The following is a 17,500-nucleotide window of genomic DNA, read 5'->3' as shown; positions in this document are numbered from 1 at the left end:
AAATAGCAGTGGCTAAATCATCAGACGACTGCAGAAAGTCACTGTCCAGTAGTCTAATATTAGTCTCATATGTATTACAGCAGGAGTCTAATATTAGTTTATTTATATGTTATTAGAGTGTAGAAAGTGAAACTGTGCAGTTGTAATACTGTGAGACGTCTTCCTGATCTGAGCATTACAACATTACGTTGGTCTGACCTGTACCAGTCGATTTAAGAGTGTTGGTACTAAAAATACAAATAAAATAGTTTTCGTCAATTGAAATAAAGCTGAAATAAAATATAAATATAAAATATAAATCTATTTTGACAAAAATTTAAAGCTTAATTCGAAAAATATTAGGTAAAAAAAAGTCTTATTCAAAAACTAGATACATTTAGAAATTAAATAAAATAAGTTCAAGTACTACACAGTACACACAAAAATAAAAAGCGGAAAAAGGTACAGGTAATTTTCTGCCGGGACATTAAGTTTACGGACATGGCTAAAACACAACACAATGCAAAAAATAATACAGAAAATTCTTTCATGTTAACCTTGTGTTCGTTGGGCTTTAATAAATCTCAATAAAATGAAAGCTCAATAAAAATATTAAAAACCAAAAACTAATTAAAAATGACAAAAAAACACACACACAAAAAAAAAAAAAACACAACACAATTACTAATAAGAAAATAAAAATAAAGGTTAATTCAAAATATTAATAAATATTACAGTAGTAATTAAATAATACTAAAATAAATATCCAGGTCTTATTTCACCCCAAAACCAAACACAAAAATATATTTTTTTATGATTTTTTATCAGCTAAAATGATTTTATTTGTTATGATAATTTTGCAATGCAAAATATTATTCATATTCTTTACGCAAAATATACTTTCTTATTATTTTTTATTTATTTATTTATTTTTTAGTAAAATGTGACAGACATGTTTTTAAATGTAATAAAAGCTCTATCTCTCCTCCACACACACACACACACACACACACACAGACAGAATAAGACATTTCTTAATACCAGCACACATCTGACAACATCTCCTCTCGCTGTAAATGCTGATGAGAATGAGTGAGAATGAGGAGAATGACACAATAACTCAGACTTACACTGAAGGCTGCGATGCTGGCTTCTCACAGGCTCATCAGAGTCTTATATTCTGCTCATCCTGTTCATCTGCTCTGTAGATTCCCTCGAAATGCTCTCTTTATATCAGTCTAACCTCAGAGAGAGAGAGAGAGAGAGAGAGAGAGAGAGAGAGAGAGAGAGAGAGAGAGAGAGAGAGAGAGAGAGAGACCGAGCTCTTACTATGTCTTATACACTGGGGGTCGAACCATCAAATTCAAAGGGGCTGCTGGACGGATCCATTTCCTACAGGAGAGGATAGGAGAATCCAGACGGGAAAAATGAAAGTTGTAAAGCAAAATTCAGCTGAGACCTCATAAATCACTGTCTGCTCAGCGCGCGTGCGCGCACACACACACACACACACACACTCAGCCTCTGTTCTTTCGTTTGCCACATTTCCTCCAGGCGCCCTTATTAAGGAAATCAATGAAACGATAACTTAATATAAAACTGTCGGTTCCCGTTTTAACATGATCCAGCTGACTGGTTCTTTTCTTGTTATTCAGGGAGCTTTAAACTCATTCCCTCGAGTCCCCCCCCCTCAGTTCCCGCGCTAATGTGACTGAGAGGATGACAGATGAAAACTAACTTTAGCTTGAGCTCGAGCGGGTGAAATCACGCTTATAAAATGCTGATGATGTAAAACTGTCGTGGGTTTGGGATTTAAAAAGCTGTGGTCTGTGACAGCTGTGATTTCTGAGCATGTTAGTCTTGGGAACACATTCAGATGATTAATGGACGACTGGATTTCTATGAAAAGATATAACGTTTCGTTGACTGCTTCGATAGCAATAATTGAATCTATAACTAAAACTAAAACATAAATAAATGAAGCAAGAATAAAACATCCTGACATCATTTACTCACCCTCATGTGACTTTCTGTCGAATTCAAAGAAAGAGGACCAACCACATTGGCCACTTTTAAGGTACCCCTTAAGAAAGGGGAGAGTGGGGTAAGATGAGCCAGGGGGTAAGTTGACCCACCCCCTTTGGCCTTTATCTTGGCAACCAAACACTTGTATTCTCATTTGACCATATATTTTGGAACCACACATCATTTCTGCCAGACTGTGAACAGCAGAAACAGTGGAAGGCACACATTTACTTTTTTGGGGGGTTGTAAAAGTAAAATATTAGCATAACAGATGTAATGACTGTTACATCAAAGCAAACTGGTCTAAACATATTTATGATCCAATCTTTGAAGTATAAACTGGTATAATTTCAATGTAATATTATTATGTGACTGATTTAGTATATATATATTTGTTTTTAGTTAAGTACACCAAATCCTTCTCCAACACCTTAGGCCATTAGGGACTACAGTTGGAAAGATAGCCTATATGATTAAACATCTTCTAGTGCAGTCATTTTAAGCCAAAATGGGGGTCAACCTTAAACAAATTGCAACAGAAGCAAACTCAACTGATTTTGTATCCTCAATATTATTTTTCTTACGTGAATAGGGTAAAAATTTTAACCTTTAGATATCACCATGAAAATTACTGAGTTGATTACTTACATCAAGACAAACAAAAAATGTATTACAAGTTTTTTTTAATTATTTGTTAACATGGACAAACGGTGCATAATCTAATTATGTATGTGCTAATTTGCATAAATACCACAACAGATCTAAACATTGGGTCTAGCCAGGTGAAAATGTCTTGTTGAATCTGGTTGATATATAACAGTAAAATACTTAATATTAAGGTCTGAATGGAACCCATTTAGGATACCCATGAGCATTAATACATAGAGGCAGGAAGAAGTACTTTAAACCAGCCTTTATTAATTATTATTGCAGAGATGTGTCTGTGGGACTGTTTCTGGGGATTCACTTTTTATTTTGCCTACCTTTTGTCTTCTGCATTCTCCTTACCATTGTCTCCTGTTCTTCCCTCAGACTTGTCCCCGAGAAACAGTCCCACAGACCCAGCCCCAAACCCAAACCCAATCTCTGCAATAATAATTAATAAAGGCTGGTTTCTAAAGTACTTCTTCTATTTATTAATGCTCATGGGTAGCCGTAATGGGTTCCACTCAGACCTTAATATTAAGTATTTTACTGTTATGTGTCAACAAGATTCAACAAGACATTTTCACCTGGCTAGACCTAATGTTTAGACCTGGTGTGTTATTTATGCAAATTAGCACATACGTAATTAGATTATGCACCGTTTGTCCATGTTAACAAATAATTTCAAAAAACTTGTAATACATTTTTTGTTTGTCTTGATGTAAGTAATCAACTCAGTAATTTTCATGGTGATATCTAAAGGTTAAAAATTTTACCCTATTCACGTAAGAAAAATAATGAATAGGCGTATGAATAGGATATATTTGGGTCTTTTTCGAAACTTTCCCCTAATGGGATTCTTCAGGACTTTTTTTTTTCCTTACTCAGGACATATTGAGGATACAAAATCAGTTGAGCTTGCTTCTGTTGCAATTTGTTCAAGGTTGACCCCCATTTTGGCTTAAAATGACTGGACTAGAAGATGTTTAATCATATAGGCTATCTTTCCAACTGTAGTCCCTAATGGCCTAAGGTGTTGGACATGGCAGAAAAACATGCCTTTTGTCTAAACCTTTTGACTAAAATGTTTATAAGCTTCAGTAACATTTATTCATTCATTCTAATTCAGTTTTTATTTTATTTAATTTTACTCAACAAACACTCTGTTTAGTCTGTTTTTGGGAAGGTTACAACTTTGGTGTTCAATATATTGTTTCAGAAATGCAAACAATTAAAGGGGTCATATAATGGTACATGCACTTTTACAAGTTGATTGTACTGAAATGTGTGTTGGCAGTGCCTGTACACAACCATTATAAAATGATAAAAATCCATCCAGTGGTTTTTTTTTAAATCTCCTTATATGTTTTCCCCTGTCTCAAATCAAGCCGTTCAACTGTGTGACGTCACAAAATCGACGCCCCTCCCACGATTGTTGATTGACAGCAGCGTTTCATCACAGACGCGCCCTCGTTTTGCTAAGAAGCTGCTCCTGAGAAAAGGATCGGTACCAACTATTCGTGTTCCTGCTGCACCTCCAGAAGAAGAAGTAAGTGTAACGTTTTATTAATCTTAATATAAATCTTTGCAAATCACTTGAACGCTTCACGGTGAATGCGGCTGTTTACACTCAGGGTACATTACGGCATGTTTTCTATGTATGACGTTATCAATATAATTCATAATCCCACGTTTATAATGAACAACGCGTTATGGTTATTGTGTTATTACAAACTGTGTGCGCACAGAACAGAGGGGCGGGGTGAGCAAAGCTCATTATCATTTAAAGACACATGCACTTAAACGGCGTGATGAAAACAGAGCTGTTCTTGACAGGTAAAATGAGTGTTTTCTTACAATACTAATGAGAATTTTAAATTAAAGTATATTACAAACTTTTAATTTAGACCCTAAAGAATCATAATAACTTGTACAAAAATGGCATTATTTGACCCCTTTAAAGATATTGAAATTTCATATTAATTTGCATGGTTTTATGTTGTTTAAAGGGTTAGTTCACCCAAAAATGAAAATTCTGTCAGTACTCACCCTCATGTTGTTCCAACAAGACTTTCGTTCATCTTCGGAACACAAATCAAGATATTTTTTAAATTTATTTATTTATTTATTAAATCTGAGAGCTGTCTCACTCCTCCATAGGCTTCTCTGAAATTGAAACTTGCCGGCCCAGAAAGTTAGTAAAGACAATGTTTAAAATAGTCCAAGTGACTACAATGGCTCAACCTTAAGTTTATCAAGCGATGAGAATACTTTTTGTGCGCAAAAAACCCCATAAATAACAACTTTATTCAACTCTTTATTTTCTTCTGTGTTTCTCTGAGTGAGTTCACGTAGTGTAAGCGCAGCGCTTCTGGGTTGTACGTCAGAACGGAGGCTCACTATTGGCCGACGCTGGTCATGTGTGTGATGTGTGTGATGCTGGCCAATAGTGAGCCTCCGTTCTCACTCAGAGACCCACACAGAAGAAAAGGAATAGTGCTGTCATTAAAAATAATCCATTTTAGCGGAAGTGAGGGATTGTAAATTTTGAATGCTTATATCTTATAAATGCGAATTTTGTCATTGTTTTGGACACACCAGCTTATTCATAACATTAAGGCTAATATATTCATCCTAAGAGCTAAAAAACTTACATTTTGATTTCAGGGGGCATTTAAGGCATGAAGACATTTTTTTTTTTCAAGGAAAAAACATTTACATTTGTCAATTTGGTGATCAAAAGATGAGTTTTAAGGAATACAATTATAGACTACAGGGGGACTTTAAAAGTGCTTGTTTTCCACCAGGTGACAGAAATCCTCCACTAAAGCATGGCACATTTTCCACATTATCTCCATGAATGAAAATCAGAAATTTAGATCTTCTTTAAAATTAAAAAATAGTTACGTGTTGAAAAATTAAAAATAACTAAATAATGTTTTACCCACATATTGCTAATCTAAAAAATTACAGTAATATAAAGTTTGTCGATATTCTTAATTAATATAAATAATGAATATTTGCTGGTTATTTAAAATGATTAGAAATCAATTCAATATTCAGGGATTGACTTGATAGGTTGCGAGAACCATCTGTTTTGTTCATAGTATACAAACAATATATATTTATATTATTATTATTATTATTTTTAATCATACCCTCATTGGTAGATAAGCCCTCCTAATACTGAAATCAGAATATCGACCCTGATCTAGAGAAGAGCATTTAGGAAAAAAAGCACTATACATACAATATATTTTTACTCAAATACCATTGCATTTTTATTATCATAACATTATTATTATAAAACAGCCTTATATGCAATTACAAATCAGTTATTAATTAACCTTTAATAAAAATGTACCAGCTGACAGGGTTTCCTGAGTAGTTTGCAACATTAGATTTTTTCCTTGAAAAAAATTAACATACTATATCCATGTTTATCCAAATGAAAAGATATTAAATCGACATCGAATTCAATATCTTTCATATCTATATTTCAAATCTATTTGACGCTTGAGTTCTCTCAGACGCGCGTTCGCGTGCAGATGTGAGCGCGCTCTGATCTGAAGGGCGGGTTGAAAACATCTTCTCAAAACAAGCAAAGACAGCATAGATGTTCAGTCAGGACTCACACTGGATCTATTCTACACTGGAAGAACAACAGTAATCTCGAGTTTTCTGACATTCACTCAGGACTTTGAGGACTTTTGTTTTAAGGATGAAGGTGGTATTTTTTTTCATGATCATTTTTACAAGCCAACTCTTCACATCTCAGGGGCAAGTAAGTGACTTTAAAACAATATAGTCTAAAAATCAACAGAAACAGAAAACGATCTTAAAAAAGCTTTTTAAAAATAATTTACACTTGCTGTCATGAGATTTTCTATTGGGCTTATATCAATATATCAGTGTTCACTGTCTTTAATGTATTTGTATTCATTAATAATAATAATAATACTAAAAAGAAGAAGAATAATCTATTATATATTTGGCCTATATAATATTTAATCATTTAATGTTTTTAATAATAATATTTTAACATGTTTTATTTAAATATTATACATTTGATCATGAATATCATTATAAATATAAGAATTAATATAAATATGATAGTCTTTTAATCAAAATATGAATATATTATTCCGCTTCTCCAGGGCCTAATGCTGAATACTCAACATTTTAAATCAATAGCATATTAATGAGTTTAGTAATCATACAAAGTTCCTGTCAAGCTCTCTTCATAAACATCATGATTCTCACTTGAAAACATCTCCCAGCTCAGTCTGCAAATATTTTTTTCACACTGTGAAACCGCTGTGGTGTTTGCCTTTGGTTTTAACACCAGGCTCTTATATTTTCCCAAAACACAGAGTAGATCTAGTCCAAGACTAACCAGATTTGCAGTGACAATCCAAATGACAGGGTAATTAAGCTCAGAATAGCCTTAAACTTTGTTTGGAACGGACTCTGGATTCTTCTGTAAAATGCACATTAACACATACATATTGTGCCTATATTGTGCATATTGTACACACACACACACACACATATATATATATATATATACAGTGCATCCGGAAAGTATTCACTTTTTCCACATTTTTTTATGTTACAACCTTATTACAAAATTGATTAAATTAATTATTTTCCTCAGAATTCTGCAAACAACACCCCATAATGACAATCTGAAAGAAGTTTGTTTGAAATCTTTGCAAATTTATTAAAAATAAAAAGCACAAAAAAAAAAATCACATGTACATAAGTGTTCACAGCCTTTGCTCAATACTTAGTTGAAGCACCTTTGGCACCAATTACAGCCTCAAGTCTTTTTGAGTATGACGCTACAAGCTTGGCACACCTATTTTTGGGCAGTTTCTCCATTCTTCTTTGCAGAACCTCTCAAGCTCCATCAGGTTGGATGGAGAGCGTCAGTGCACTGCCATTTTCAGATCTCTCCAGAGATGTTCAATCGGGTGAAGTCTGGGCTCTGGCTGGGCCACTCAAGGACATTCACAGAGCTGTCCCGTAGCCTCTCCTTTGTTATCTTGGCTGTGTGCTTAGGGTCGTTGTCCTGCTGGAAGAGGAACCGTCACCCTAGTCTGAAGGTGATGATACACAGGGCAACTTTTTGAGCAATGTTGCTGGGCAATCTTGCCGACCGATTGTTGCTTGGGCACTTTCCCATTGAAAATGGGCAATGCATTTCTATCTGGATAATTAAGTTCGGTCGTGGGCCCTGTGTCTCATCTGGTTGCCTTTTGACGGCAACATTGCCCAGCAACATTGCTCAAAAAGTTGCCCTGTGTATCATCACCTTGAGGTCCAGAGCTCTGGAGCAGGTTTTCATCAAGGATATCTCTGTACATTGCTGCATTCATCTTTCCCTCGATCCTGACTAGTCTCCCAGTTCCTGTCGCTGAATAACATCCCCACAGCTGATGCTGCCACCACCAGGCTTCACTGTAAGGATGGTATTGGTCAGGTGACGAGCAGTGCCTGGTTTCCTCCACACATTACGCTTGCCATTCAGGCCAAAGAGCTCAATCTTTGTTTCATCAGACCAGAGAATTTTGTTGCTCATGGTCTGAGAGTCCTTCAGGTGCGGCTGTCATGTGCCTTTTGGCAAACTCCAGGTGCCTTTTACTGAGGAGTGGCTTCCGTCTGGATACTCTACCGTACAGTGGCCAGCACCACTGCACCATACAACACCACTGCTGCCTGCTTAGCTACTGTTCTTCAGCAAATCAGCACAGTGCTAAATCGACAGCTTGGCATCAACGTAAAAACTAGAAACTTTTGTGAATGGAAGATTACTACAAAAAAAGCAGTTTTCCTATCCAACCAGCCTCCCACTGCCATCAGCCTACATTCCGGAGAAGTAAGCTGATGGCTTAAGATGAATTACCCGTCTTTCGAATATCTGGGCATTGTGTTAAAAGGTGCTCCACACATTTTACTTATCATTATTTACAGGCCTCCAAAATACTCTCCAGCCTTTGCTGAGGACTTTACAGAACTGTTATCAACAATTACCTCAGAGTATTTCAATTTCCTCAACAAGAGTTTGACTGTTTTGCTATTGCTGGGGATTTTAATATTCACATAGATAATACAGAAACCAATATGGCAAAAGAAATCAAAACTGTTTTAAAAGTAAGGGTCTAAACATTTCATTGATTGTTATTAAGGATGTAGCACTGTCTGATCATTTCTGTATTTTCTTTGATATATTGATCTCTCCTGCCACTGAAGCTAGATCTGTGTCTGTCAAGAAGAGATGCTTAAATGAGAACACTAGTGTACTATTTATGAAGGCTATATCCTTAACACCAAGCATATCTGCAGACTCTGTTGATTTTCTCCTTGAGTCCTTTAACTCAAAAGTACAGAGTGTAATTGATGATATTGCTCCTGTTAAAGTCAGGAAGAAGAGTGGCAGACAAAAAGCACCTTGGAGAAACTCAACAGCAGTGCAAAATATGAAAAGACAATGCAGAAAAGCAGAGCGCATGTGGCGGAAGACTAAACTTGTAGTCCATTATAACATCTACAAAGACAGCCTTCATGCTTTCAATGTGAAACTAGGCAAAGCTAGACAGACTTTCTTCTCAAATATTATAATCAGAAACATAAATAACAAACGCACTCTTTTTGCTAGTGTAGAGAGTCTAACAACCCCCCAAGCCAGATTCTCAGACAGCAAGTGCAGTGAGTTTGCTTCCTTCTTCTCTGAGAAAATCAATAAAATCAGAAAGGCGATCAGCATATCCTCGTGTGGCACTGAGGTCAGACAGATCAAACCACATCCTCAGAAAGTTACTATGTCTGATTTCGAAGAAATTAATGTTAAAATTTTGGAAGAAACAGTACAGCACCTTAAAACATCAACCTGCGCTCTTGACACACTCCCCACCTTCTTTTTTAAAAGTGTGTTAAACTGCTTAGAAGCAGATCTTCTAGAAGTGGTAAATGCCTCACTTCTCTCTGGGATTTTCCAAAGTCCCTTAAAACTGCAGTTGTCAAGCCCCTCCTGAAAAAGAGCAATCTGGATAGCAACATATTGAGCATTTACAGACCAATCTCAAATCTTCTTTTCAAAGGCAAGATCATTGAAAAAGTTGTCTTCAATCAGCTGAACAACTTCCTAATCTCAAATGGATACTTTGACAATTTTCAATCTGGTTTCCGACCACATCACAGCACAGAGACAGCGCTCATAAATATAATAAACGATATTCGGTTAAATACTGATACAGGCAAAACGTCAATTCTGGTACTACTCGACCTCAGTGCTGCATTTGACACTGTCGATCATAACATAGTTCTTGACAGGCTGGAAAACTGGGTCGGGCTTTCTGGGATAGTCCTAAAATGGTTCAGATCATACTTAGGAGGGAGAGGTTATTATGTCAGTATAGGAGACCATAAGTCTCAGTGGACATCCATGACATGCACTCCGCAAGTAGTGAGTTTGACGGGATTAAACTTGAGGTTCTGTGGGGTGCGGACTGGATTGATTCCATTCCTAAAGCTTCTGAACAAATGGGTTTTTGGGGAGCGGACTGATGAGGCAGTGAACCCGAGGTTACCCCGTGAGTCAGTCCTAGAGCTCTTCCTGTCCGATTTTAGGGAAAAATCAGGTCTATTGGAGACGTCCAATAGATTTTTTGGGTGTGTCAAAAGAACACCACAGACACAGTACAATCCACATGGGAAAATCTCACAGTAAAACAAGCAGCTGGGTTGGGCTGGTTCTGGGCTGGGTCTCTGGGTGGGTCCATGTTAGCTGTTAAGTTGAAGGAGTTAGACCTCCTTATAAAAAAACAGGATTGTGAAGGGCAGAAGATCAGGCTTTGTGCCATAAAGGCACAAACAGTTAGGGACATTGAAATGTGTCAGTTAGACTTGCGTGCTCTGGAATTAAATCGAAAACCAGTTCCTATGCCTCGCTCTAGACTCACTTCTACTTTATCTCCTGTCACTTCACCTGTTGCTGTTGGACCTCAAAGTAATGATAATGTGATTTCTGAGCCGGATTTTGATGTTGGCAAGTATGTTAAACTCATGCCCCCATTTAGAGATGCGGAAGTGGATCCGTATTTCATTGCCTTTGAACAGGTCGCTACGAAATTGCGATGGCCAAAAGACGTGTGGGCTCTGTTATTGCAGTGCAGCCTTTCTGTTAAAGCACAAGAGGTTTGCTCTGCCTTACCAATAGATCAGTCTCTTGACTATGATATAGTGAAATCTGCTGTTCTGAGAGCGTTTGAGTTGGTACCTGAGGCATACCTTCAAAAGTTTAGATCACATGTGAAAACAGCCAAACAGACATTAGCTGAGTTCGCGAGGGAGAAGAAAACCCTTTTCGAGAGATGGTGTCTCTCCAGCAAGAACTCGACTCTTGATCAGCTTCAAGAGCTGTTCTTGCTGGAGGACTTCAAAAGTAGTATTCTGGGAAAATGTTGTTGTCCATTTAAATGAGCAGAAAGTTGCAAACCTTTCCGATGCCGCGGTTTTGGCTGATGAGTTCATGTTGGCGCATCGGAATGTGTTCCTTCCCGCACGTCGTGCTAGTGTGTCCCCTTCCGTTTGCGAAGTATCTGATAGGGAAGCGACACATGTTTTCTCATGCATTGGCAAAGGTGAGAGCCAGTCGAGGCCACGCCGTAAAAATTACTGAAGCGATAAACGGGCTTGCTTTTAATGTCTCGATCCCAGTCATTTAATTTCTGACTGTAAGGCGTGGAAGCATTCCTCATCAAAATATCTACTTGAAAACAGATCTTGTAACAGGTACTGTAAAACTTGGTGTGCGTTCTCAGTTACCTGTCGAGGGTGTGGGAATTATTCTCGGTAATGACCTTGCAGGGGGCGAAGTTTTTCCCTGTCCAATTGTGGTCCATAACCCTAGCGCGAGTGAGCAACCTGACTTAGCACATCAATTCCCTGCAGGTTTCTCTGCGTGCATTGTAACTCTTGCTCAGTCGTCTGTATTCAGATACATGGTGGATCTCTCTGAATCATTTTTGGTGTTGCATGACGAATCTGTGGACTGGTAATAAGATACCAGTAGAGCCAGAAGTTCGCCCTAACAGCGAGAGCGCAGTTACATTTCCTTTAAAAGTTGGTAAGGAACAGCTGGCTGCTGCACAGAAATTAAACCCCTCATTGGTAAAATGCATTGAAGTTGTCCCCTTAGTCAGGTGTCTAATGCAAAGGTAGCTTATTTTTGGGAAGATTCTGTGCTCATGTGTAAGTGGAGGCATGAAGCGCATGATGATTCGCAAGAATTGCTCCAAATTGTATTGCCAGCTGGTTACCGAGAGCAGGTGTTAAAACTGGCTCATAAATATGTGCTACTAGGACATTTAGGTGTCACAAAAACCTTTCCCTGAGTTTCCCGATACTTTTATTGGCCTGGATTAAAATCTGATGTATCCAACTTTTGTAGATCGTGTCCTGGATGTCAATTGGCTGGTAAACACAACAAAAAAATACCAGTTGTCCCTCTGCAGGCGATACCGGTTATGCGAGAACCTTTTGAGCGACTCCTTTTTGATTGTGTGGGCAGTGTTGCCAGATTGGGACGGTGATTTCCAGCCCAAAAGCTCACCAAAACCCGCCCACTACAAGAAAAACCCGCCCAAAATTTTACTGCCAAAATAATATGATATAATTTCATTGTCATTCAAGGTTGATAAGCATAATTTGTATCTCCTTAAAACAAAATAACAATGATAAAATAAAATAAAAAATAAATAAAATAAAAAATTCCAGGAAAACAGATCAAAACAGGGCAATAATTAAGGAGAATTAGCCAATATGACTAAAATGTCCAGATGGACACTGTCAAAACGGCAATCAAGAAATGAACCGATGACTTTAACCCTCGGAAGTAGCCTTGCAGAACATAACGCAGAATTTAGCAGTCAAACTCATTCATCGTTGATTCAAACCTTTTTCAGCAGCTGTCAGGGTCGAGTATTGTGCAGTCTGGACGGTGTAAAAGTTGCCGATGTCTGGTTTGGCTAGTGTGCACATGACCATGGACATATTTCACGTCCCATATTTAATTTCATTTCAAGTCATTCAACTGTGCTCTCCTCAGAGTTATATTCACCATCGATATCTCCCACCAGGTGTACGTTTTAAGAGCTGCTCACTATCTCACTCTTTACTGTGTAGATACAACTTACTGTATAGTAACGTAGACTCACTGTATTCCGGACATCACGGTATTCCGGACACTTGAACTTTTCCGCAAATCCTATAAATAAACACTTCCAGGTCACGGCATCTATATATATCCGTGTTATCTTTGCCTCCTCCTCTTTCGATTCCGACCAACCCTGTGTTTCCAGAGCCAGTCGTTTCAAAGAAATTAACGTGAATTTCTAACGTACACCAATGACTGTTCAGAAAATGGCGGGGGGAGGGTTTTCCGGCAGGACAAAATGAAGAGGGGAGAATACCTCGGCTCTTAAAACAGGATTACCCATGATCACCCACCTGAAAATGACACAAAAAAAACATTCTTATGGTCTTATAAAATAATTTTGAGTTACAATTTGCAAATATTTGTACTTTTTTAAGGGATATACACGTTCAATGAGCCATTTTGTCGACATGAATTTGAGTGGCAGCGGCGCATCACTGCACCCTCATTTAAACACCTCAAGCTAAATTTATTAACGTTCATGTTAAATGCTGTTTTAAAGGTCATTTCCAAACATCTGTGTAATTTCACGTTATCTGGTTAAGTTAGGACAGCACGCATTATAATAACATGCAATTTAACAACATTTCAAGCCATTAAGTTAATATGTTTAAGTTAACGTTACTTATAAGCCATAAAAGTAAGGTTAATCATACTTTCTATAACATTAAGTTATTTGAGGACCCAATAAAAATGAATCTAGACCATTTTATAAAAGGAATTTTTTAATAACATAAAAAACAAACAAAAAACTAGGTCAGGTTTCCCCCTTTCCCTGCTGTGTCCTGGCCTCTCTCCTCGCCTGTTAAAAAAAAAAAAACATTAATGCTTTAAAAACACTTAAAGCCATAAGTAAAATAACTCAAATATAAAATTCTTAAATATAAAGTTAACATTAGAATTAATGTTATCGACGTCAGTTTTCAGTTGTGCATCACCATTTTGGACTGCCATGTGCTTCACATGATCAATCGTCGATTAAAAGAGTGTTAGACGCTTATAAATAATAAATATACAACATATGCAGATTAATATCATTATTTTACCAACTTATAGTTGTTAAAATGTATGTGTTTTATATTAGAAATGACTCCTTCTTACCTGTCCGAAACACAGTGAGTAGATATTTTCCGCTGTCCGGAACACAGTGAGTTCTAACGGTAATCCGGACACTGCGTCTCCCGGCAGTTTTTTCAAGATTTCTCCAAAATGATTAGTCCAAAATGTGTCAATCAAACTTTGAAACGTGTGGAAGGCATGTCCCCAGAGACAGACGAGCCAATCAGGTTTATCCTTCCGCGGATTTATATCTTACGGGACTTTTTACTGTGCTAAGTGTCCGGAATACAGTGAGTCTACGTTAGGCTATATCACTTTGGCATTAGCGTTCACTTGAATATACAGCTACAACTTATCGCGCTCAATCGCATCTGCCTGCGGAGATGTGATGTCAACACTAACGCCAGCTGACTCTGCATGGGCGTGTGTATGTCATGATGACTGATTTTATGGACTACATGCACACTTTAATTTAGTTTTTTAACAAATTAGACTTTAAAATGTAGATGTTTGAAAACCGCCGAACTGACCCCAAACCAGCCCAAATTTTGTCCACCCGCCCAAACCCTTTTTTACCCGCACAATCAAATTCAAAACCGCCCAATCTGGCAACACTGTGTGTGGGTCCGGTACCTAAATCCAAGTCAGGACACAAATATATTTTCACAATCATGTTTCCCAGAAGCGATACCTTTACGCTTAATTAGAGCCCAAGTAGTAATTAAAGAGTTGGTGAAGTTCTGCACTACCTTCGGTCTGCCCCGTGTTGTGCAAACTGACCAAGGGTCAAACTTTACATCAAAGACATTTGCACAGACCCTTCCTGAGTTAGGGGTTAAACGCCAACTCTCAAGCGTGTCCCACCCTGAATCGCAGGGCGTGTTCGAAAGATTTCATCATACCCTTAAATCAATGTTGCGCTCCTACTGCATAGCCAATGGGAAGGATTGGGCTGAGGGTCTTCCGTACCTTATGCTTGCTGTGCATGAAGCAGAGCAAGAGAGTCTTGGGTTTAGTCCAGCTGATCTTGTTTTCAGCCACACTGTGCGTGGTCCTTTGAAGTTGCTAAGTAAGCAATTATTAGCTAAAGACTCCTCGCCTGTGACTGTACTTGACTACATTAGCACTGTTCATAAGAGATTGCATAAGGCCTGCGAAATTGCTAGAGAACACTTGGTCACAGTTCAGTCAAAAATGAAGACCCTCTATGGTAAGAGAAGTAAATTCTGTAGTTTTCAACTGGGTGACAGTGTTCTTGTTTTCTTACCCGATCCGGGTTCTGTGTTTCAAGCAAAATTTTCGGGTCCATATGAAGTCAAAGAAAAGCACTAATTATCAGACAGCAAATGCACTAATTATGTCATTCACACTCCTAACCACGGAAAACATAAATATGTTGAAGCAGTTTATTGTGCGTGGCGAGAAACCTGCTTCCTTCTCTGTTCCACCTGTTGCTGTTGCTACTGTTCGTGTAATGCCAGAGGATGAACTACTTGAAAAATGTGCACAAGTATCCTAGAATCAAAGCTTAAAGATGCTGAGAGATTATATATTAAAAAACCAACCCCTGGTAAGATGAAGGAAATTTCAGCACTTAGATCTGCTTTAGATTCTCTTTTAACAAAACAAGCAGAAGTGAAAATTCGTTTTGCCAAACAGAAACTATACGAGCATGGGGATAAAGTGGGGAAATATTTAGCATTTTTAACAAAGAAAAAATCGGACTCTCAATCTATCCTGTCCATTGTTGATAGCAGCGGTAAACGTTTTCTAGACAGCTTATCTATTAATAATACATTTAAAGAATGGTTTGAGAATTTATATAGGTCAGAATTAGAAGGGGATACAACACAATCCACAGAGCATTTCTTCTCCACCCTCAACCTACCCAGTTTATCAGAAGATCAGGCCTCTTCCCTTAATACTCCTATATCTAAAAAGGAAGTTCTAGAAGCCATAAAGAGTTTGCAATCTGGGAAAGCACCTGGCCCAGATGGGCTTAGTATTGAATTTTATAAAGAATTTAGAGATTTATTAGTTGACCCCTTACTAAATATGCTCAATGACTCGTTCGTGAAAGGCCATTTGCCACGATCCATGAGAGAAGCGAATATATCTTTAATTTTGAAAAAAGGTAAACAAGCGGAGGCCTGTTCGTCATACCGACCTATTTCACTGCTTAATGTAGATCTGAAGATTCTTTCTAAAATATTAGCAACACGGTTAGAATGCCTTCTCCCCACTCTAATAAAGGATGACCAAACAGGCTTTATTGTGGGACGCAACTCTGTCAATAACATGCGTCGCCTGTTGAATGTCATACAGTTTGCTAGGCAGCAGTCAGTAGATGGTCTTGTGATTTCACTAGACGCGGAGAAGGCATTCGATCGCATCGAATGGCCTTACTTATTTCATACGTTACATAAATTTGGTCTTGGCGAGCACTTCATTAGGTGGATCAAGTTATTGTATAATGAACCTCTTAGTGCCGTGCTGACTAATGGATGCCGCTCCTCTACATTCAAGGTTGGGAGGGGGACGAGACAAGGCTGCCCTCTATCTCCTCTTTTATTTGCTTTGATAATTGAACCGTTGGCAGAAGCAATAAGAACAAATAATGAAATTTGTGGGTTAACAATAGCAAACAATCAACATAAGATTGCCCTATATGCCGATGATATTTTAATATTCATGGTGAATCCTGATACCTCTACTCCAGCTCTTTTAGACACAATTGACAAATTCGGCACTTTTTCAGGATATAAAATTAATTATGATAAGTCAATGGCAATGCCTATAGGCAGCTTAAAACTAATACCCCAAACTTTATCATCCTTTCCATTTAGATGGGCCCCCGAGGGTTTCATATATTTGGGCATTAATGTTACCCCCTCCTTTGAACAGATGTATAAAGTAAACTTTCCTCCACTTTTTGAACGTATTCGGTTAGACTTAGAAAGGTGGAATGTTCTTCCTGTTTCTTGGTTGGGACGGATCTCTCTCCTGAAGATGAATATTCTTCCAAGATTACTTTACCCCATTCAAATGATTCCGATAAACTTTACTCACAAAACTATTAAGAAATTGAATGGTTGGTTTAGTTCCTTTATATGGGCTAAAAAAAGAGCGCGTATAAAACTTTCAACTTTAATGCTTCCATCTTCAGTGGGAGGTCTTGACCTTCCAGATATACGGAGATATCAGCTAAGTGTTCACTTGCGCTATATTTCTGACTGGGTACATAGAGGGACCAGAACAGTGTGGTTTGATATTGAAAGTTCACTCAGTAAACTTCCATTAATAAATCTGCTTTTTCTTAAAAAGTTTAAGTCCTTGAAAGTTGCTTGTAGTAACCCCATCACAATTAATGCTGTCAAGGCATGGAAAGTTATCAGGCGTTTGGAGGGTCGATCCCAACTTACCTCAACTTTTACTCCTATTTGTAGTAACTATGACTTCCTGCCGGGGACTGTAGACCAAAATTTTCAAGTTTGGGCAAATAAAGGTCTCAATACTTTACATGATCTACTCGAGGGGGACACTTTAATGTCATTTGACCAATTAACCACCAAG

The 17,500-nt window shown here is 37.8% G+C and overlaps 2 protein-coding genes across 4 annotated transcripts in view; one reads left to right on the top strand and one right to left on the bottom strand.

Moving 5' to 3' along the window:
* The window catches only part of LOC307151175 (uncharacterized protein), a 33,287-nt gene extending 32,048 nt beyond the window's left edge, over window positions 1–1,239 (bottom strand). The window contains exon 1 of the mRNA XM_079859049.1: window positions 1,110–1,239. The gene's annotated coding sequence lies outside the window, so the exon portion shown is untranslated. The remainder of the gene's footprint in view (window positions 1–1,109) is intronic.
* Window positions 1,240–6,230: 4,991 nt separating this feature from the next.
* Window positions 6,231–17,500, top strand: part of LOC307151162 (fibulin-7) — a 28,908-nt gene continuing 17,638 nt past the window's right edge. For all 3 annotated transcript variants that reach the window (XM_079859033.1, XM_079859032.1, XM_079859034.1), the window contains exon 1: window positions 6,231–6,433. In XM_079859033.1, coding sequence (XP_079715159.1) covers window positions 6,371–6,433 — 63 coding nt within the window. In that variant the 5' untranslated portion in view covers window positions 6,231–6,370. The remainder of the gene's footprint in view (window positions 6,434–17,500) is intronic.

The sequence above is a fragment of the Squalius cephalus genome (genome assembly GCF_949319135.1).
Source record: "Squalius cephalus genome assembly, chromosome: 23".
NCBI lineage: Eukaryota > Metazoa > Chordata > Actinopteri > Cypriniformes > Leuciscidae > Squalius > Squalius cephalus.
This window is presented reverse-complemented; position numbering and strand designations above follow the sequence as displayed.